This window comes from Myxocyprinus asiaticus, chromosome 41 (assembly GCF_019703515.2).
Source record: "Myxocyprinus asiaticus isolate MX2 ecotype Aquarium Trade chromosome 41, UBuf_Myxa_2, whole genome shotgun sequence".
Lineage (NCBI taxonomy): Eukaryota > Metazoa > Chordata > Actinopteri > Cypriniformes > Catostomidae > Myxocyprinus > Myxocyprinus asiaticus.
Window position 1 is genome coordinate 6638058 of NC_059384.1, and position 22550 is coordinate 6660607.

Sequence of the window (22550 nt, forward strand, 5' to 3'; positions counted from 1 at the left end):
GGACCTTGCTTTGTGCACTGGTGCGCAGTCATGTTGGAACAGGAAGGGGCCATCCCCAAACTGTTCCCACAATGTTGGGAGCATGGAATTGTCCAAAATCTCTTGGTATGCTGAAGCATTCAGAGTTCCTTTCACTGGAACTAAGGGGCCAAGCCCAGCTCCTGAAAAACAACCCCACACCATAATCCCCCTCCACCAAACTTCACAGTTGGCACAATGCAGTCAGACAAGTACCGTTCTCCTGGCAACCGCCAAACCCAGACTTGTCCATCAGATTGCCAGATGGAGAAGCGTGATTCGTCACTCCAGAGAACGCGTCTCCACTGCTCTAGAGTCCAGTGGCGGCGTGCTTTACACCACTGCATCCGACGCTTTGCATTGCACTTGGTGATGTATGGCTTGGATGCAGCTGCTCGGCCATGGAAATCCATTCCATGAAGCTCTCTACGCACTGTTCTTGAGCTAATCTGAAGGCCACATGAACTTTGGAGGTCTGTAGCGATTGACTCTGCAGAAAGTTAGCGACCTCTGCGCACTATGCGCCTCAGCATCCGCTGACCCCGCTCTGTCATTTTACGTGGCCTACCACTTCGTGGCTGAGTTGCTGTCATTCCCAATCGCTTCCACTTTGTTATAATACCACTGACAGTTGACTGTGGAATATTTAGTAGTGAGGAAATTTCCCGACTGGACTTGTTGCACAGGTGGCATCCAATCACAGTACCACGCTGGAATTCACTGAGCTCCTGAGAGCGGCCCATTCTTTCACAAATGTTTGTAGAAGCAGTCTGCATGCCTAGGTGCTTCATTTTATACACCTGTGGCCATGGAAGTGATTGGAACACCTGAATTCAATTATATAATTATAATTCACACATTTGCACATATACAGTGAAATTCTTTTTTTTCACATATCCCAGCTAAGCTGGGGTCAGAGTGTAGGGTCAGCCATGATACAGCACCCCTGGAGCAGATAGGGTCAAGGGCCTTGCTCAAGGGCCCAACAGTGGCAACTTGGCAGTGCTGGGGCTTGAACCCCCAACCTTCTGATCAGTAACCCAGAGCCTTAGCCGCTGAGCCACCACTGCCCGAAGATGGGTGGGCGAATACTTTTGGCAATGGAGTGTATGTGTGCACTGTAAATAATGTTTTTATTGTTATAAAAACATATTTGTTTCCCTTTATTTAACTTACACAATAATTTCTGTCATTTCTAATGGATATTACTGTGCAATGAACTTATCATTGCAGGTTGTAACTTTGGCACATTTTTTTTACACTGTGTAAATAAATGGAAAACTAATGTTATTACCCTATAATCTGCTTTTCATATTTTTTTATTTTTTTTATTTACTGTATAAGCAAAGAAATATTATGGGTTCAATACAAGTTAAGCTCATTCCACAGCATTTGTGGCATAATGTTGATTACCACAAACATTAATATTGACTTGTCCCTCGTTTCTTAAAAAAAGCAAAAATCTGGGTTCTAGTGAGGCACTTACAATGGAAGTGAATGGGGCAAACCTGTAATCATTAAAATACTCACTCTTTCAAAAGAATAGCCATAAAACGTAAACATTGTTTGTTGAACTTTACAGATCAAATAATGCATGAGTTAATGTAAGTTCCTTTATAAAAATTATAAGCTTCACATTTCTGCCTTTAAACCCTCGAAAAATTGGCCTCATTGACTTTCATTGTATGTGCCTTACTGTAACCTCGATTTTTGCAGGGGTTTTTTAAAGGAGGGACGAGTCGAAATGATATTTGTGGTTATCAACATTATGCCACAAATGCAGTCGATTAAGCTTAACTTGTATTGTTCACAGAATATTCTTTTATCTCTCAAACATGCCCAACAACTGTGGACAGAGATAACCTGGAAGTTATCTTTACATAAAACACACTATTCAGTATATGCTGCCATCTCACAGAGTATGATTGACTTTGCTGTCAATTATCCATCAAAATGCTGTCTATTATACAGTATCTAAACATGTATGACATCTTATATTTTATTGATATTAAATTAGATTGAATTACTATATCCAGCCATAAAATTCACAGTGCAGGGATTAAACTTCACCATGACCTTCCCCTGATGGAGTGGGCCTACTGTAAAACATTAAACATTTCATACCACTTACTAGATCAATAAAATATGAGGTTTAAATGGATGACAAGAACTAAATTGACATTTAGTCAAAATCGAGAGTAAAGATTAATGTTTGGCACAGTTATTCATCTAGAGAATTCATTTAAATTGATTTGTTATTTTTCATTCAATTTACCCTGCATAGCTTCTAGCTGGTGGTCACAGTGGGGGGGCTTTTTCTATGTAAACATGCACTAGACAGATGACTTTGACCATTGCACAGTGTCTCCCTGTTTTTTCAACATCTCGCACAGGAGCATTTTTGAATGCAAGAACACGTTTGGTCTGAACGCCCCCTAATATGATCAGATGTATTTATACCAGCTCAGATGTGCGAGGGTCAGTGTGCCAAATAGATATTTCGGAATGTAACTAAGTTGTTTTTCATTAACAATGTAAAATAGATGCAATTCATAACAGAATGCTAGTACGCCTTGCAGTATGTGTCAGTGTTGCAGAATAGTAAGCATTAGCATAAAAAGTCTGTGGCACTGACTCTTCTCAACTCTTTGAGCAAGCATTCGCATCAGCATTTGCATACTTGAGTGTTTCTGGCCTAATGCTCTGAAGAAACTAGTGCCAAGTAAATGTTCTGACACATTTAGCCAAACTCTGGGCCTGACTCTGCATGCCACAGATTCTGAATGATGAAATCCATGCACATATGAGCGATTAGATAGTGACGCTATGATACCTTACTAAAATATTTAACTTTGTTGCATGCACATTTCCTTTGTTTACTTTCAGTACACAGTGATGCACACTCACGGCAACTCTGGTCCACCCACATTCATGTTTCACGTGAATGGGAACAATTTATTTCCAGTAAATGAAACTTGCTGTCATTCAGACAAAATGGGTCAAACAAATGTATTTACATGTTGCAATGGCCTTTTCTGAGAGAGCTGCCATCGGCTGTGGGAAAGAATGAGATGCCCCTGAGACCATACTGATTGACAGGTTATGCTGACACGTGCATACCATGGGCCCATGGCTGCAGGCTTTCCACACACTAAATTGACAGGTCATTAAGAGGGAAGTCTGTTAAAGGGATAGTCAACCAAAATACACTACCAGTCAAAAGTTTGGATACACTTTACTGCATTTACAGTATATAGATTATCTTAAAAACCTTTTGACCTAAGGCTTGTGCTTAAACACAAAGTTAATTGTATCTGGATGGAAGACCTCCTAGGGAGAACTATGGTTGCTGCTGGAAGAAGTATTAGGGAGGCCAGCAGGGGGTGCTCATCCTGTGGTCTGTGTGGGTCCTAATGCCCCAGTAGAGTGACATGGACACTATACTAAAAGGCACCGTCCTTCGGATGAGATGTTAAACCGAGGTCCTGACTCTCTGTGGTCATTAAAAATACCAGGGCACTTCTTGTAAAGAATAGGGGAGTAACCTGGTGTCCTGGCCAAATTCCCCCCATTGGCCCTTATCTATCATGGCCTCCTAATAATCCCCATCTCTGAATTGACTACATCTCTCTACTCTCCTCCATTAATAGCTGGTGTGTGGTGAGCGTACTGACACACTGTGGCAGCCGTCGCATCATCCAGGTGGATGCTGTACACTGGTGGTGTTTGAGGTGATTCCCCCTATACTATGTAAAGTGCTTTGAGTGCTTAGAAAAGTGCTATGTAAATGTAAGGAATTATTATTATTATCTATGTATGAATTTCTTTACAAAGCCAGTTTTTATTTTCTTTTATTTTTTATTGGCTAAGTTGGACTGAATATCGAAAGAAAATCAGCCAGCAAGTGCCCAGCATACATTTACATTACATTTACATTTATTCATTTAGCATACATGGGAACTCCTTCAATACTGTTTCAAAAAAGCATGTGGATATCTTATGAAGCTGGTTGAGAGAATGCCCAGAGTGTGCAGAGCTGGAACCTAGACAAAGGATGGCTGCTATGAAGAAAATATAAGATAGTTTTAATTGGTTTTGGTCACTACATAGGCTTAATTTTTGTGGAAAATAGACCTTTTTCACACTCCGGGTTTTGGAACGCGGAAGTAAACATATGCAGGGTAAACTTCAACAGTGGTGAATGGGATATCACAGCAAATATTATTTTCACTTACCCATTTGCTCCAAGACCAAAAGAAAAATCCACTATTACATCTGAATGACATTCCAGAAGAGGAAAAAAATAGAAAGCTGTGGATTAAGACAGTACAATGGGAGAAGATGCCAAATTTACTGTCACTCTCTCAGGCAGCTCTAATAGAAACCCCCTCGCAGCTGTGTAAGTCGTTTTTTTTTTTTTTTTACTAATTCCAGTGTAATATAACACAAAGCATAATGTTATAAATTTCCACTCAATATTTAAAAAATGTATAATATTTTTAAAAAATGCAATATATATGCTGCTAAATAAGGCGGAAACGCATCATCACAGTCTGTGCCAAAGGTCTATAGTGATAAGAAAGCATTTGTGGATATGTCCAAAGTTTTGATTTCTAGTGTATGTGAATATTTGCTGCCTGGTTCTGTCTTGAAAGGTTAAACTTTCTCTGTAAACCTGACCCTTTTCATGAGGTCACTAAATGACATCACTGCGTGTTTCTTGACATGGGATGAAGCAAGTGAAATATTAAATGTTCTTATTGTTCTTCACAATTTACAAACCTTAGAGCAGCAAAGAGATCAAAAACTGTAATTTTTTCTAAGTTGAATAAAAAAGTGGCACTACTGCGGGAGGCTGGCAAAAAACAGTGAGATGCGGCGCGACTTTAAAAAACTATGAATTTTACATAGAAAAACTAAAACATTAAAACATTAAAGCTTCTCTCATTGGCTTTATTTAACCAATGTTTTGCCTGATGAGTGTCAGATGCAGGACTGTTTTGGTAGCCATAATCTGCTGTTAATTTCCAAACTGGCAAGAAACCTTCAAATTGTATGCTGAACACAGTGTACCCAAGTAGACCAGATACCAGACCACAAACAGACGCTAGCTAAGGGCCCGGACCCCACTCAGTGGGGCAACTGTCTAGAGATACCATCTGCTGGTGTTGAACTCTTGGCCCTCATCCTGTGGTCACCAGTTTCAAAAGTTCAGCATTTTAAATATGTTTGCCAGTGTTTTATTCTTAAAAACTTTCATTACACTTTGCAACACAAGAGACTCCTTGACTTGGGTCATTTTTTTGAGGTTAAACAAACCTGCAGCCTATGAGTCATGGAGATGACTTACATCACTTCAACTAGGATAGTATAAGATGTAATGTGAGTGACAATAACTGAACTTTATCACTAACAAATAGATCGATCTGTAGGTAACACTTTACAACACAATAAGTCTGTAATAACAATCATAAAATGTGCAATAGATCAGTAGTTGATGGAATTATATGGAATTACTTGAATAAAATCTATCTATCATCTATCTATCTATCTATCTATCTATCTACCATCTATCTATCTATCTGTCTGTCTGGCTGGCTGGCTGGCTGTCTGTCTGTCTGTCTGTCATTCTATCTGTCTATCTATCTATCTATCTATCTATCTATCTATCTGGCTGTCTGTCTGTCTGTCTATCTGTCTGTCTGTCTGTCTGTCTGTCTGTCTGTCATTCTATCTATCTATCTGTCTATCTATCTGTCTGTCTGTCTGTCATTCTATCTATCTATCTATCTATCTATCTGTCTGTCTGTCTGTCTGTCTGTCATTCTGTCTGTCTGTCTGTCTGTCAGTCATTCTGTCTATCTATCTATCTATCTATCTATCTATCTATCTATCTGTCTGTCTGTCTATCTATCTGTCTGTCTGTCTGTCTGGCTGTCTGTCATTCGTCCGAACCTGCGTACAACTCCTAAACGAGAGAGCGCTCCAGCAGCGCAACGTGTCAGAGCGCTTCTCCAATATACAGCTGTGACGTGACGCAACGCTTCAAAATTAGTGTGCGTGAGCGCGCGTGGTTATATAGCCACTTACTGAAACGCTGGTGTAATTTTGTGATGTCATCTGACCCTCATGCACTTTGCCGATTCAGATGTTATCTAAATGAGAGGTACTTGTTAGCGAATATGCTATTTTATTTCCTTTTTTTCACCATGAAACATTGGTAACTATACCAAAAAAAATAAATAAAAAATAAAATAAAATACAAATACAAATAAAATAAAATTGTATGGTGACTTAGTTTCCCCATGTTAAGTTGTAAAACATACCTATTAAGCATGTCTTATTAAATATATACATATTTGCTTATATTATAACAAACACATCATGCCATCCCAGATGTGTATTTCCTTCTTTCTTCTGCTGAACACAAACAAAGCTTTTTAGAAGAATATCTCAACTCTGTAGTTCTATACAATGCAAGTGAATGGTGACCAGAAGTTTGAATCTCCAAAAAGCACATAAAGGCAGCATAAAAGTAATCCAGATGACTCCAGTGGTTAAATCCATGTCTTCAGAAGTGATTATAATAGGTGTGGTGTGAGAAACAGATCAATATTTAAGTCCTTTTTTTTTCTCTATAAATCTCCACCTTTGACCAGCCCTAAACAGTTGGTGACAATATGCACGAAGAATGCTTTTGCCAAAAAAAAAGAAAAAAAGAATAATGTGGAAGTTAAAGTGGAGATTTATAGTAAAAAAAAAAACGACTTAAATATTGATCTGTTCCACTGGAGTCGTCGGGGTTAATTTTATGCTGCCTTTATGTGCTTTTTGGACCTTCAAAGTTCTGGACACCATTCACTTGCATTCTATGGACCTACAGAGCTGAATTTTTTTTCTAAAAAACTTTGTGTTCAGAAGAAGAAAGCAAGTCATACACCTCTGGGATGGCATGGGGGTGAGTAAATGATGAGAGAGTTTTCATTTTTGGGTAAACTATCCCTCTAAGTAAAAGACTACACTACATATACAGCAATTAAAAAGGTAATGAGGATAAAAATGTATACAGATTGAAGGAGAAGTCGTCCTTAGTCAGTGCAGGGTCCCATGGATCAAGTGAACACTGAAAGAAAATAATATATGATCATTGTTAATGTTAAAGTCATGAAGTCATCACATCCAATACTTCCCAAAATCTCCTTTAACTGTGTGGCTGTTCACACAAGACGCGTTCTTTTGCCCAAAACAGCAAGATGGAGCGCAACGCAATAGTGAACACGTGGGTCACAAGACGCATTGTAAAACCGCACCATCTTAAAAACGCAACTCTCACAACGCGAGAAAAAACAGCGAGACGCGACGCAACAAATAAAGACGTACCAACACTTAAAAATAACGCAGATGGAAAGCAAGAACTCTGTCTATGTGCGTGTTTATGCAAATAATTACCGGGATCTATTAATATATATATATATAAAGAGTATGATCACAGAAAGACCTACACCCCTCAGGAAAATACGATGTGGGTTTCGCGCCGATATACATCTACAGTAATTTGCTGTATTTAGTTACAGTTTGTTACTGGATTAATTAGATAAAAAGTCATTACTCTTATTAATGAATGACGTCACAGAAAAAGGCCATGATGCAATACATATTACAGTTAAATACTGTATTATTATATTATGGTAACTTACAGCTCATTTTACAGTTATTTACCCTATAAACTACAGTAAGGGTTAACAGTGTATTTAGTGCTCCAAAATGGTAGCATAATAACTGTATTATTATGTTATGGTAATTTACTGGCCATTTTACAGTTATTTACTGTATCATTATATTATGGTAATTTACTGGCCATTTTATTACCATAATATGATAATTTTGGGAGAGCAAGATGCTTTTATGAGTAACAAAGTAAGATAATGCTTACTCAAAATAACTACTTCAGAAAAGGGTGCTAATTTCAAACACATTTGAAATTGTATAACATCTCAAGTATTCTATAAACAAATCAATCACCACTGTGAATGGATCAATCAATGTGAGCCCACTTTGAAAAAATGTCAAAACTGTATTATTATATTATGGTAATTTACTGGCAATTTTACAGTTATTTACTGTATTATTATATTATGGTAATTTACTGGCCATTTTAAAGTTATTTACCCTATAAACTACAGTAAGAGTTAACAGTGTATTTAATGCTCCAAAATTGTAGCATAATGGAAAATAACATTTTCAAATAAATAAATAAATTACCAGCAATATCATTTAAGAAGCAAAAATACCTGTCTGTACGCATAGGACATGATTAGGGTAGGCTACAACGGGGCAAAAGGCTCCTTTGATTTTATTTTCTCCCAAAATGCTAAATAGAAACAAAAACTACTACAGCACCTACCTGTTTGTCACTATGTACTGCAAAATATTCCTGATCTATGAGATCTTTCCGTGTAATGTCTAAAGCTTGATTTTGAGCAATTTGATCTCATTTTTCATATTTTTTAAATGTTGCAGATTAAATGTAGCTAATTAAAATCCCAAAATTAACACATTTGTTTTGAGACAAAATGCTTGTTTATCATTTTCAGTTTTGATCAATGTCATTAAATCAAGTGTTTTATTAACTGTCCAAAAAGTGAAAGGATAGTGTTTGGGGGTAAAAAAAATAAAAAAAAAAAAAGGAAAAGAAAAAAAGCCCCCTGTTGCAGGGAACTAAAGGCCCCTATAAAACACATTGTTTTTATTAAGTGGGGCAAATAGATTTGTTCTGAAAAATGTTCAAAGTGTGCCCATCACATTGACTGATCCATTCACAGTGGAGATTGATTTGTTTATAGAATACTTCAGATGTTATAAAATGCCAAATGTGTTTAAAATTAGAACCCTTTTCTGAAGTAATTATTTTGAGTAAGCATTTTCTTAATTTGTTACTCAAAAAAGCATCTTGCTCTCCCAAATTTATTTGGGAGATATACAGTATAGTTGACAAATTTTGCACTATACTGTAACTAATGCAACCCAATATCTACACGATATCACTATAACCCTATAGGTGCATTTTACCCCAAGTGTGTCAGCCTATGGGGTGGGGGAAAAGGCTCCCTCACCACCTTTTTTTACTGAATTTTAATCAAAACAACCTTCAGTTATTATTTATTTTCACACTATATATTGCGCATCAATATTCAATAAAAATAAATAATTTTGTTATTATCTTGATTTTGTGACCAGAAAAAAAAGCGAATCTTCCTTAAGGTGTGCCTTTTAGCCCTGTTGTACCCTACTGATATTGATATGCTCTACTGTACACATGATGAAATATGATATTACGTTTAATGTATGAGCAAATGCCAGGTGTAAAAATCTGCATTGAACATGCGAACTGATGTAAAATCATAAACATCAAATGTGTATACATTTTGCTGGCTGTTATGTTTTATGTTTTCTTTCCTATGCAGTTTAAGTATTGTGTAGAGTCAAAATTGAATAACAATGTATGCTTGTACTTAAAAGAGGCTTGTCAAGTTTGAAGGAATCATATTATGTTCTATTGTTGAATTGTCTTTGTGCGCGTGCCTTTTTGCCATGGCAACATCAAACTTGGCCTCAGGCTGTCAGTGCACGCGCACAGATTAGAGTTCCCTCAGGAAAGGTGAGTGCTCTAAAGTACTGCAAGTGAGAAAATAATGTCATTAATTATTCTAAATCGTGTATTTTCAATAACTTGAAGTTAGATTTGAGTGTGTTTATGCAGGTTCTAATATTAGTGAGGTATTAATATAAACAAAACCAACTTTTTATTTAACTTTGACGCGTTTGATTTGTACTTAACAGTCATCGTAAACGGACCTGTCATGTATTTTACATGACATTAGCTTGTTTTTTAACAGTTTAACAGTTTTTGATCAAGACTCCTTCAAATATATATGACTGCAATTCTTTCTTGAGCTTTTAAATTACATCCATCTAACATTGAACAGTACTTCAGTTTAATCTGACTTTTTAGTTGCTATATTTGATCCAAATGTAACTTTTAAATTGGTTTTCGAGACGTCCCATAGACCTTCACTGACAGAATGACCGTTTTTTTGTTTTTGTTTTTTTTCAAACCCCAACTATGGCACAATTCAAATGTTCAAACACATACACGGCCACTGGCTAGACAACGCTGACAAAAGTCTCATTTGAATTTCTTGTCTTTATGAAATGTTTTATTTTTCTCTCCAAGGAAGAGATTCAGAACACGTGTCAGAAAAGTTTGAAGTGAGTGAAGATAAGTTCTCTCCCCCATGGATGACAACAACAGTGAGGGAGGGTCGGTGGTACCTGACGTGCTCCTGGAACAGAACCAGAGCTCTGGATCAGGGCAGGAAAGCGATATGTCAACTAACCCGCTCCAAACCTCAGATCTGGACCTAGAAGTGAAGCCACCTCTAGTCAATGAACAAGGTTTAATTAATGTTTGTGTGTGTGAGATCCAAAAGTGTCATTTAAAAAAAAAAAAAAAAAATGTATTTATCTATATATCAGCCATATATATATATATATATATATATATATATATATATATATATATATATATATATATATATATATATATATATACTTTTTATTTTTATTTTTTTATTTATGAATAAAAATATAAACATCATAGCCTAAAAATATTATCACACCATTCATTTTATGATGCAGAATAATGTTTGTGTGTGTGAGACATGCAGTGGGATCCAAAAGTCTCATATAAAAAAAAAAAAAATAAAAAAAAAAAATAAATTGTTTTTCTTTAAATTATATTATCAGCATAACCATTTAAGTTAAACGTTGAATTGAAAAATGTACATGGATTTTTAGATGTATATGGGCAGTTGTGACATTATTTTTCACTGTCCCTTCATAAAAAAAGATTACAAATAAAATTGTTAATAATTTTAAGAAATTTATGAATAAAAATATAAACATCATAGCCTAAAAATATTATCACACCTTTCATTTTATGATGAAGAATAATGTTTGTGTGTGTGTGTGTGGTGGGGGGGGCAGGTTTGGGTGGTTTGCGAGGACAATTGTTTAGGTTACAAACTGGTAATTACAAAGGTATTATGCTATAATTGTGGTTTATGAGGACATTTCTAGCGTCCCCATAATTCAAATCGCTTAAAAAAAAAAACAAAAAAAAAAAAAACATACTAAACTATGTTTTTTTGAAAATGTAAAAATGCTGAAAGGTTTTTGTGAGGGTTAGGTTTAGGGGTAGGGTAGGGTTAGGGGATAAAATCTATAGTTCGTACAGTATAAAAATTATTATGTCTATGGAGAGTCCTTATAATGATAGCCGCACCAACATGTATGTGTGTGTGTGTGTGTGTGTGTGTGTGTGTGTGTAAATGATCATCTTTCTCAATTTCATCATGCAATTTTGAGCATAATATGGAAATATAACTTAAAGTTTAATGTCCCTAGTGTTGAATGGTAAATAAGAATCTTTTTGTTCAAGTAATACATATTGTTATACTCATATAATAAATATTTCATATTCAATTTTAATCACTTTTTTTATTTTTTATTATTATTATTATTATTATTATTATAAAACTTTATTTCCAGGTTAAAAGATTTTGAGTCCCAGATTGTGGACTCAGACATTTGAACCCCACTGTATACATTTAGATAGATACACTCACTGAGCACTTTATTAGGAACACCTGTACACCTACTTATTCATGCGATTATGTAATCAGCCAATCGTGTGGCAGCAGTGCAGTGCATATAATCATGTAGATATGGGTCAGGAGCTTCAGTTAATGTTCACATCAACCATCAGAATGGTGAAAAAATGTGATCTCAGTGATTTGGACCGTGGCATGATTGATGGTGCCAGATGGGCTGGTTTGAGTATTTCTGTAACTGCTGATCTCCTGGGATTTTCACAGTTGACAGAAAGGGCACGGTAACTCAGATAACAACTCTGTACAGTTGTAGTGAGCAGAATAGCATCTCAGAATGCTAAACACCCCCAGTCCCTCTACAGTTGGCATTACATTTTTATTTGCATGTTATATAAATGTTTACCATTGTGATTATGTTTTCATGAAAAGAAATGCCAGTACTAGGCTACTTATTATGTCTTTGACAGCATGGGGGCCCTCTAAAACAGCCCTGCCTAAAGCCCACCCATACACCCACCCCTATAACTGGCACTGAGATAGATAGATATGATATTACAACAAAAATGCTTATTAAAGGTTGAATTCTATGTGTTGTTTACCTAAATATATTTAATATGGATATATTGAAAATAGGTGTGGTTAGACGCAAAACAGGGAAAAAGAAAAAGGAAAAATACACCAGTCCGACGACATTACCACCTGCCACATTCCCCACCATCAACACTGCTGTGAGTATTATTTTATTTAATTGATCTGAATGAATATATTCAGATTTTTTATTTTATGATTACAAGGCTTTTAATAGTCTCGCCAGAGCTTTGACCTTAAACATATCTATGGGCAGGTTGTCTGAGGCTGAGACAAGGTTATTAAAAACTATTTTCATTATTCAGTTAACTTTTTACTGAGGACACGTATTAATGCATGTGGTGAATTTCCATTTATCCATAGGGGGAAAAAAATCACAATTGAGATCTCCCAGGGGGGCCTGGGTAGCTCAGTGGTAAAAGATGCTGGCTATCACCCCTGGAGTTTGCTAGCTCGCTAGTTCGAATCCCAGGGCATGCTGAGTGACTCCAGCCAGGTCTCCTAAGCAATCAAATTGGCCCGGTTGCTAGGGAGGGTAGAGTCACATGGGGTAACCTCCTCGTGGTCACTATAATGTGGTTCGTTCTCGGTGGGGCATGTGGTGAGTTGAGCGTGGATGCCGCAGTGGATGGTGTGAAGCCTCCTCAGATGCTATGCCTCTGTGGCAACACGCTCAATAAGCCACATGATAAGATGCACAGGTTGACGGTCTCAGACGCAGAGGCAACTGAGATTCATCTTCCGCCACCCATTTTGAGGTGAATCACTACGCAACCACGAGGACTTAAAAGCACATTGGGGATTGGGCATTCCAAATTGGGAGAAAAATGGGAAAAAATCCAAAAAACAAACAAACAATTGAGATCTCCCTATTATTTCAGTTATTTTTCCTCAACAGATTATATGGTGAGAAAATGGAGGCTTTTTCTTATGTCTTGTGCTTCTCAGATTTTTCTTCTGAGAAACACACTTTCTATTGATCTCACATTGGTCTCCTCAATATTCAGAAGAGATCCTAACAATGTCACACTGCCAGTGCGATAATGTTTGCCTCTCAACAGGTCCGTAAATTGTCCTGAATTGGTCAAACTGGTACAAATGTATGGACTAATTATATAGTAAACAATTCATCACTCTGACATCACCACTATCAGTCACGTCCTAATCGATATGAATTTAATCTGTGAGTGAGCTGGTTTTTGGTGAAATCTCAGCTTGACGTCTCAGGTTAAATGAAAGCTATACCTCTGTCTCTGCAATTAAAAGGGATCCTATATTTACAGAGGATTTGTTGACTAATGGTCCAAAAAGATGGCTAATAATAATGATAGTCAAATTACAGTTAGTATTAACACATTAAAACTTCACAAAAAAATATGCTTTTTACTGTATTACTTAAGTTATTATTTTGAAGCAAAGTAAAAACAAATATGTTCATGAAATTTACATCAAGCACTTGAGCAAGGCTGACTTGTCCTTCTGTTTAGGTATCAAGAAAGCGCTCTGTGATACTGTCAAGTGAAGACACAAAGAGAAAGGTTGAAAATGTTAAAGCTCTCAAAGATAAACGGAGAGCAGCTCTTGATGACCGACACAGGTACCTCATCTCTTTGACTGCACTAGTAATCGATGTAGAGGAGGCGGAAGTCGAGGAGGCTTTCATATCTGATGATAAGGTGGGCAAAATATGACACCATTGATCTCTAACGAAAATCACAACATAACAGAACATGACGTTGTCGTATATGAATGAATGTATGGCCCTGTTTACACCTGTTTTTAGCATCCACCTCAGGTGATTAGATCAGAAGTGGTCAGGTGAAACACATCATGTACAGTAACACATCTCAGTTGTGCCTCCTGTGACCACTTGTCTTTGAATTTCATGAGGAGGGTCTCTGATTTTATGACTGCATACTTCTCTCACTACATCAATGTTATTGCAAAGAAAGTGCAACAAACCTGACATTTTGAGCAAAAGTCTCTATTATTGTAGCTTAGCACCTCTATTATCTGAGATGTACATGCACATCACATCAAGGTTATAATCAAGGTATATAATTAACTTTTTGAATTTCCAATTTTACCAGCTACTTTGATTTTTCACACATTTACATATACAGGTATAAACTGTATAAACTTTTGCTAAATGGTTGCATTTTGCATTTAGCTGGTGCATCTAAATTTTGTTTTAGGTCGCACTGGTGCAACTACAGATTTGACCAACTCTCTCTCTGTCTCTGTTAATGCGCTGCTGTTTTCTGTTAAGCAACATCAAATGACAAACGCATAAAAAGCGAAACGATCTGCTATACAAAGCAGATTTAAGCTCCAGTGCACATATTGTAATAAAACATAATTGTTTTGAATTTTAAAACGCACCATGTCGTCCAGTGTGCTAACCCCTTTAATTTACCCTGCTGCTCACACTTTACTAAAGTTGCTTTCAGAAATACAGTATTTTTTAAAGACGAATATTGTGCAACGAGCAGCCTTATACAGTATATGTCTGAATAAATTCCTGAGACATAACGATTATCATCAGGTAAAATCCAATTATTGATATGTGAAAAATGCACCGATCCCAAGCCTAATATTTATATGCCTATATCGTGAATCCCTGTGTTAATAAAAATAGAAATAAAACTAAAAACTAAAATATAATGATAGACTAAAGTGAAGCGAAAACTACAATTAATTGAAAAAATAACTAAAACTGACAAACACAGTTTGCATTTAACTAAAGCTAAACTAAATAATCTTTTGAAATTGGAAATTAAATTAAAATTAAAAACTCAAAACTATAATAATCTAGCTTCACATGATCTGTGTCACTGCATGTTGATATCATAAATTCTAAAAAGGGCCTATGTGCGATTATACAAGGCATTTCCTCACTGCTTCTATAAGAAATGGTTTATTCTGCAGTTCCACATGTTCCAAGAATTCTTTGCAGCCAACGGTTCAAGAAGACTGATGTTCTTCTACCAAGCCATTCAAATGGTAAAACACGTGATGTGATGATAATTGTAAAATATCCCAAAATCGCTTCACCTTCCTGATAATAACAAGCCAATATCTGCCTGTATTTCTCTATAGCTCAACACTGGGAACGAATCCACAAATTTAGCCACTGGACATAAGAAACTGTTTCTTACAATGGGCTCTGAAGAGGTACAATACATTACATGATTTGCATCTTTCCTTGGTAAAGCAACGCAAACAGCACAAGCAAATAAGCAAAGCTATCAGCAGGCACAGTTCCTTCTAAGTGAATTCCTCCATGTGATTGTTTTGTGTGAGAAACAGACTGAAGTATAAATAGTTATTTACTGATAATCTTCCATTCTGCTGTAGCTCTCAAATCTCATTAATGAATGCTCATATTCAAACTTGGTGTGTCAAACCTCGCAGTGCCAGTTTTGATATAACTGACACTAAATGTAGTTGGTTCTTGCATGTCTCACAACCAATCCTGACATGACAAATTTGAATATGATATGAACATTTTTATGAGATAGATAGTAGTTAATAGCTACTTTGTAGGGGAACATTATGAGGGTGAGTAAATGTTGACAGAATAGTCATCATTTTTAGGAGCACTGTTCCTTTAACTGACTTGTTAGGCAGAATGACAGCCTCTGTCACCATCCACTGTCATTGTGTGGAAAAAAAGATGCAAAGAAAGTGAACGGTAACTGAGACTAACATACTGTCTAACATCTCCTCTTGTGTTACACTGAAGAGAGAAAGTCTAATGGGTCTGGAACAACATGAGGGTGAGCAAAATATGACAGCATTTTTGGTGAACTATCCCTTTAAACTTAGCAGTGGTGACTACAGATGTTTTGTCATTACAACCAGGCTGATTTAAATGATAACGGTAGAAGGCACTATGACAAGATAAGTTGGTCCAGATACTGTATATATGCATGTTGCTAAGGAGAAAAACAATGAACCGGGTCACTTCTTCACTCATCTGTATTAACTGCAGAGTCTGAACGGGCTGTGTGTGCTTTTCCTGAGGAGCTCTGAGAAGGCCGTAACAAGTACTAACATATCCCAGGTCAGTTGGTCTTTTTCGAGTGTAACTGATCCTGTCTGATATTGTCTATTAGTCAATCAATTGTCTTGTGACGGTCTCTGCAGGAGGTGACTTTCACAAAGCTCGATGGCACAGATGGCTCGGAGGGCTTGCTGCAAAATTTTGAGTTACTTTTTTCTGGAGTCATGTTACCAGCATTAAAGGCGAAAGAGGTACATGATTTCTAGAATTTTATGAAAGGTACTGGAAAATAAGCCTATACAGGATGTGTAAAAATGTGTACAAAGCCAAAATGCAGTAACTACACCAACACTGAAACTAAGAGAAATGGCTTCAAAGTTTTTTTTGATTGCCCTGCAAATTAAGTCGACCTCATCTCTTACAGGACAGATCATAATTAAAGAGACCCAATTTTAGTCAAAACTCAGTTTTGACAAAATGTGTAGTTACTGCATTTTGCATTTGCATGGTACAGTTGTTTGCTGTACACCTGGCTTCATCTCTGTAAGCTAATAATTGGTAATAATAAAAAGTCTCCAAAATAAAAAATACACTTTGTTTACACTAAAAAAGTGTTTTGTCCGGTAACCTAAAAAATTAGCTTAATCTGTAAAATAAAAACAGCTAAACAAATAATTTTTATGTTAATCAAACATTTCTTTCAGGACTGGGGGGCTTTGCGAGGTGGCCAAACGAACCCAGAGGTTCAAGACTTCCTGAGTTCAGTGGAAAAATTCACTTCTAATCTTTCTTCATTGGTGAGATGCACAGAGCAAAGGTTTCGTCTTCATAGCATCCCATCAGATCCAGATCTGAGTCACTTACAGAAGCCTGCAGACTTTGACAAAGCAGGTAAAGGAGAAAATATGAGAATAAAAGACTTTGATGTGTCTGTGATTATTAATATCAAAGTATTAGTGGTGAAATTTGAGGCCGATACTATCGCCGATATTTTAACACTGTAATCGGCCGATGAGAGCTGAGACAGCCATGTTGTCTTTTCCATACAAAGCTTTAATTGTGTGGAAAAGACAGCATGTATATTCTGCAAGAACATCTTTTTGTTTTGTCAAATGTTTTCACTATAGGGCTGGGCGATATATAAAATGTTGTGATTATTTGAATGCACTTTTGAAAGGCCGTTACATACTGTATATTTAAAGCCGTGCAATTAGCCTAATCGGGAATATTTAATTTTGTAATTTTATTTTTTTTATTTTTTTATTTTTTTGCAGTGCCTATACATAAATATTGAGATTTACTTTATACCAAATATCATAAAAATTATTTAAAAAATATTGAGATATATGTTTTTAAGCTATTTGATCCAGCCCTAGTTTGTGACATTGACAAACCAGTCCCAAAAATTTTTGTATTGGCTTTGGCCCTAAGTTAAAAACTCAGAGCTGATGCAGAGTCTGGAAGCACTGCTGTTACACTGGGCTGAGCAGATAGAACAAGTACTGACAGAGAGTGAACACATCAGGAAAGAATCAGATGACATTGGGCCCTCAGCTGAGCTAGAGCATTGGAAACGCAGAATGTTCACATTCAACAGGTACATACTGTATTTATCTAGCAGTGTCTGTATATTCAGTAACAACTTCTCAACAACATTTGTTTTATTTAGTGTTAATTAGAAAGGACTTTCTTGTTTGTAAATATATGGCTATTAATTTGACCGTGTATGTGTTTTTCCAGCCTTATGGATGAAATAAAGAAACCCGATGTAAGAAAGGTCATTGGTTTATTGTCAGGGGCCAAATCCAAGGCACTAAGAAAGTGGATAGAATTGGTCAGTCCAGTGGATTTTTGTTTTGTTTTTGTTCTGCTTTAGCATAAGCATTTATTTAATACATAATACAACATATAATATTCCAAATTGATTTTATGGGCGAATCTCACCACAAAATCAAAAGTAAGAAAACAAGAAATTATATTTTGCATAATTTTATGAAATTATTTTCATGACAGTTAAAACTGAAGTGTGAAACTTCTGCGCCACCAAACGGAATTGTAAAAATAAACATTGTTTTCAAAACAGCTTTCTGAATATGCCGTTGATCAAATAAACAGATAGAGCCACCCATAACTCACACAGAATTTTCACAGATTTTACAGTTTTCAAGAAAATTAACTTATGAATGGCTTACTTATAGTTGTCTTTTCATATTAAGCTGGGAAAGGAGAAAGCATTTTTAACCAGAAAGGTTACACACTTTAGCTTTAAGCACATTATCCCCCGAATTCTTATTAGTATTATGCAAAAAAATATCTTTCCCATTCTCAACATGAATTAAATTGTGTATAACAAATACACTAAGATGTATAAATATTTAACTAATTAAATAATATATCATTACTTTAAAACATTACAGTAAAGAGAATGTGAATTTTTGGCATTACAGTAATGAGAATTGGGGAAATGTGCATAATTTTCATTAAAATGATGTCAGAATGCAAAACATCTTAATGGTCTTAAAAAAGGCTTAATTTTTTTTTTTTGTGTGTGTGTGCAAAATATAATTTCTTATTTTTAGGGGTGAAATATGAACTAGACCATAACAGAATTTTTATGATGCTATTTTCTATCTGTAGGATAGAAATATCACGGACGTGTCCAATGAAGCTAAAGATAATGTGAAATATCTGAGCACTCTGGAGAAGTTCTTTGATCCTATGGGAAAATGCACTCCAGTAAGGACCAAATTTATATCTATCCTGCAGAAATGCTTTTATTGAAATACTAATAGCATAAATGGCATAGATCTGAAATGTTGGATTCCTGAGGCCCATCTCACAAAGTTTAAGTGGCAACCCATTTAAGTTTCAGTTTAGTTTGAGAAACTCTGATCTTATCCGCTAATCCGTCCAGTATGCGTCCTGGCAGCAGTGAACCTTGCCTGTCAATCAACTGCTGCACTTGAACGAGCGATTTTAAAAGGAATTAACCTTCCGATCTGAACATTTTAAAAAGCGGATACATACACAAAGACGAGAGCTTCACGGATCTTCTTTAGTGTGTCTGATATCAACACAGATGACAAGCACGAACACCTGAAGCTCCTTTAATACAAGTAATCCACTAAAATAACGGATCATTCTGCATGAAATGTTGCATTTGTGCTTAGATTAAATTTCAACTGCATCTGAGAGAAACAGCGCACCATTTTTCTTTGTGCTTTCTTTGTCTTTACTTACTGTACTTTGTTGCGCTTTATTATCATGCATTAACACATTGACACAGTGATTGATGTATGTTGTCATGAAACAGAGACCCTCCCCTCCAAATCCGAACACAAGTGGTCACAGGAGATGCATTTAAGTGACCAGGTGTAAACAGCGATGTGTCACACCTGACCACATGTAATCGGATCACCCGAAACGCATCTTAATACCAGGTGGAAACGGGGCCATGATCTCAAGAAGGTGGATTAATTTTTAACAGGTGATCATCTCCATAGTAACTTGCACTACACGGCTAACCAGCTCCGGAGCAGGTTTTGTTTTGGGTACCAGATCGCTAACAGATACTAAACAAATCAACTGTGAGCAAAGTGACTATGGCTACGTTCACACAGTCAGTGTTTGGGATTGACAACCACATTTACTTACAGGTGTGAGTATTGAAATATCCTGTTAATACAACAGCTTACAGTAGTGGCTTGAATACTGTCTGTATGAATGAACAACCGAAGTCAAGCCCATATTCCAACACCTGTAACCATAGTAACAATGTCAGTATCAAAGATGGTGACGTCTATAACACCAGCATATCTTATCACAATTGATGTTATTAAATAAACAAGTCTAAATGAGGCTCGAGTTCATACATCACATTATAATTATTAACCGACAGTGGCTGGCATGGAGCGTTACCTTTAAGAACGAGTGCTTACTAAAATCAGACTCACTCACAGACCATTTTATGTTTCAAGTCATTTTAATTTGGACATGATCAAAAGTGGTGTTGTTTGTGCCCATTAGTAACTTACTTTGTAAATAAAATTTGTCTCTCACCTTCTATCAATTCTTCCCACTCATAGTGATTTACGGTGACAGATCAGAATGACAAGCTAACCAGCCAATCAGAGCTACTGTAAGTGGAGGCATTGTCTCCTCTCACGTGACTTTTCACCTGTATTTTTGGAGATGGTCATGACGTGTAATGATGTCTTAAAATTTTAATAAAAATAATAAATTGATGTCTATGGTTTACAGTGAAGAAATTATGTGGATTCTTTCAAAATATCGGCAAAACAAGTCTAGACTTGGTTCTATAGGCCTGTATGATTATGTTGGACATGTAGCAGGCTGATAAATACACATCCTCACATGTTTAACACACTTCTTAAGCCTGAAAAATTGGGTATTTATAAAGGAAAAAATTACTTAAGTCTTAATTACTTAAATTATTAATCTGCATACAGTAAATAATATTTGACTTCAGTATCACCATATATTGAATATTCAGATTTAATAACAGCCTTTTTCGATTGAACAATTGTTACTTACTGCATTCAAAATAAATGCAAAGTCATCAGTTAGCAGAATGACATAATTTTTTTTCGCATATCTTTTGATTCCTTTCACAAACAGTGATCCGACGACCATGGTGGAAATTTAAAGAAGTCCAAATCTCCAATGATCTGCAGGAAATGTGATGTTTCAACCCCATAAACAGTACTTTTGGGGCATTTTTTAACTAAATTTGAGCGAAGCGCCCATAGACAACAGTACTTTTCGGAGCTGCTAAAAGAATCCAAGGTGGAGCGGAGCGTTTGTTTATAAACAGTAACTTCATCTATTTGAGCTCACATTTTACAATATTATTTTTTTTAATTTATGTACAGTCGATTATTTTTCTCATCCCAATTTTTTCTGCAAGTTGTTTAACTCTCTTTGTGAGATAGGCCTCTGGTGGATTGCTAAAAACTAAACTTAATAATATGCCTCTTTCAAGAAGCCACATGTCCCTTAATAAAGGCATTATGTCTATTTATGCATCTTTATTCATACAGTGTATTTTTAATTGAATATTGAGGCTAGATACTGTTATGATCCCCTTATTGTTTGTTTTCTTTAGGCCATCATGTTGGAACACATTCCTAAAATGATGAACAACATTCGTATGATCCACACTGTTTCCCTGTATTACAACACCTCCGAACATATGACACCACTCTTTGTGAAAGTCACCAATCAAATGGTCACCACCAGCAAGACTTATCTCTTCCAAGGGGTAATGAAAGTCTGGGACTTGGACAGGTTGGTCTTATGTGAACTGGTGTCAGAGTTCTTTCCATATAGAGCTCCATAATGTTTAAAGTCCTTTACACCTTTAAACCACATTTAGAGTTGGACAGAGACTTATTCTGAACACATTCGACTAATGTGTAAATGTAAAAAGTATATGAAACGTGGTTGTGCTTCAATCAACTGCTTTTAAAGTGTTGTGTTGTGGGTTCTTGACTTTTTTTTTTTTCTGCGCTGACAATGTGAAAAAGACAAAAGTTGCGTTCTTTTGATCAGGTCATCTTATTTTAACATTTGGAAAACACTTGAATCTCTTGTTTCTCTCCCCAAATTTTCATTCAGTGTGTTTTAAAACTGTATTTTCTATATTTGTCTTCACTTTTAATCCCTATTCCTTTACTGTGTGAATGTTTTTTATTCAGGAAACATAAAAGACGAGACCTTATTTATTTCTTTTTTTTACATTATTATCTTTTTTTTTATCTGTCAAAACGACGGACAGCATTTAAATTATCTGACAGTGTTTTTAAAATTTGGTAAATGACAGAGAATTTATTAGTTAATTATTGAAACCTCTAAAGAAATACAGTATGCAAGTGGCGTTTTCTGTATCCGATCACATTAGAGATGCATTGAAATGAAAGGTATAAATGCGTATCCAAATACTATCCGCATACAAAACACATGTTAATGCCAGGTGTGAAGGGGCCTGAGTTTGAATATGCTGTAAGAAATAAATTGGTCTGTATTCCCATTTAGAAAAGAACTGCTCAAGAGGATCACAGAATGTGTTCAGTTAAACCAGAAGTACCAGCAGTGCTTTCACTCAATGAAGGAAAGACTACAGCAGGACAAACGGCAATTGGAAGTTAGGTCTGTAAGCCACAACTTCAAAGTCAACATGAAACCAAAATTGAGCTAATTTAATACGTTCCTAGACCAATTTTTACCAAACGATCTTTAATCAATTC

At 36.1% G+C, this 22550-nt stretch overlaps 1 protein-coding gene across 1 annotated transcript in view; it reads left to right on the forward strand.

The window, feature by feature from the left end:
* Positions 1-22550, forward strand: part of dnah5l (dynein, axonemal, heavy chain 5 like) — a 94134-nt gene that overhangs the window by 10662 nt on the left and 60922 nt on the right. The window contains exons 2-12 of the mRNA XM_051682203.1: positions 13766-13954; positions 15207-15281; positions 15378-15452; positions 16273-16344; positions 16428-16535; positions 16989-17175; positions 17716-17881; positions 18025-18118; positions 18922-19020; positions 21410-21591; positions 22339-22452. Of these exons, the coding sequence (XP_051538163.1) occupies positions 13766-13954; positions 15207-15281; positions 15378-15452; positions 16273-16344; positions 16428-16535; positions 16989-17175; positions 17716-17881; positions 18025-18118; positions 18922-19020; positions 21410-21591; positions 22339-22452 (1361 nt within the window). The remainder of the gene's footprint in view (positions 1-13765; positions 13955-15206; positions 15282-15377; positions 15453-16272; positions 16345-16427; positions 16536-16988; positions 17176-17715; positions 17882-18024; positions 18119-18921; positions 19021-21409; positions 21592-22338; positions 22453-22550) is intronic.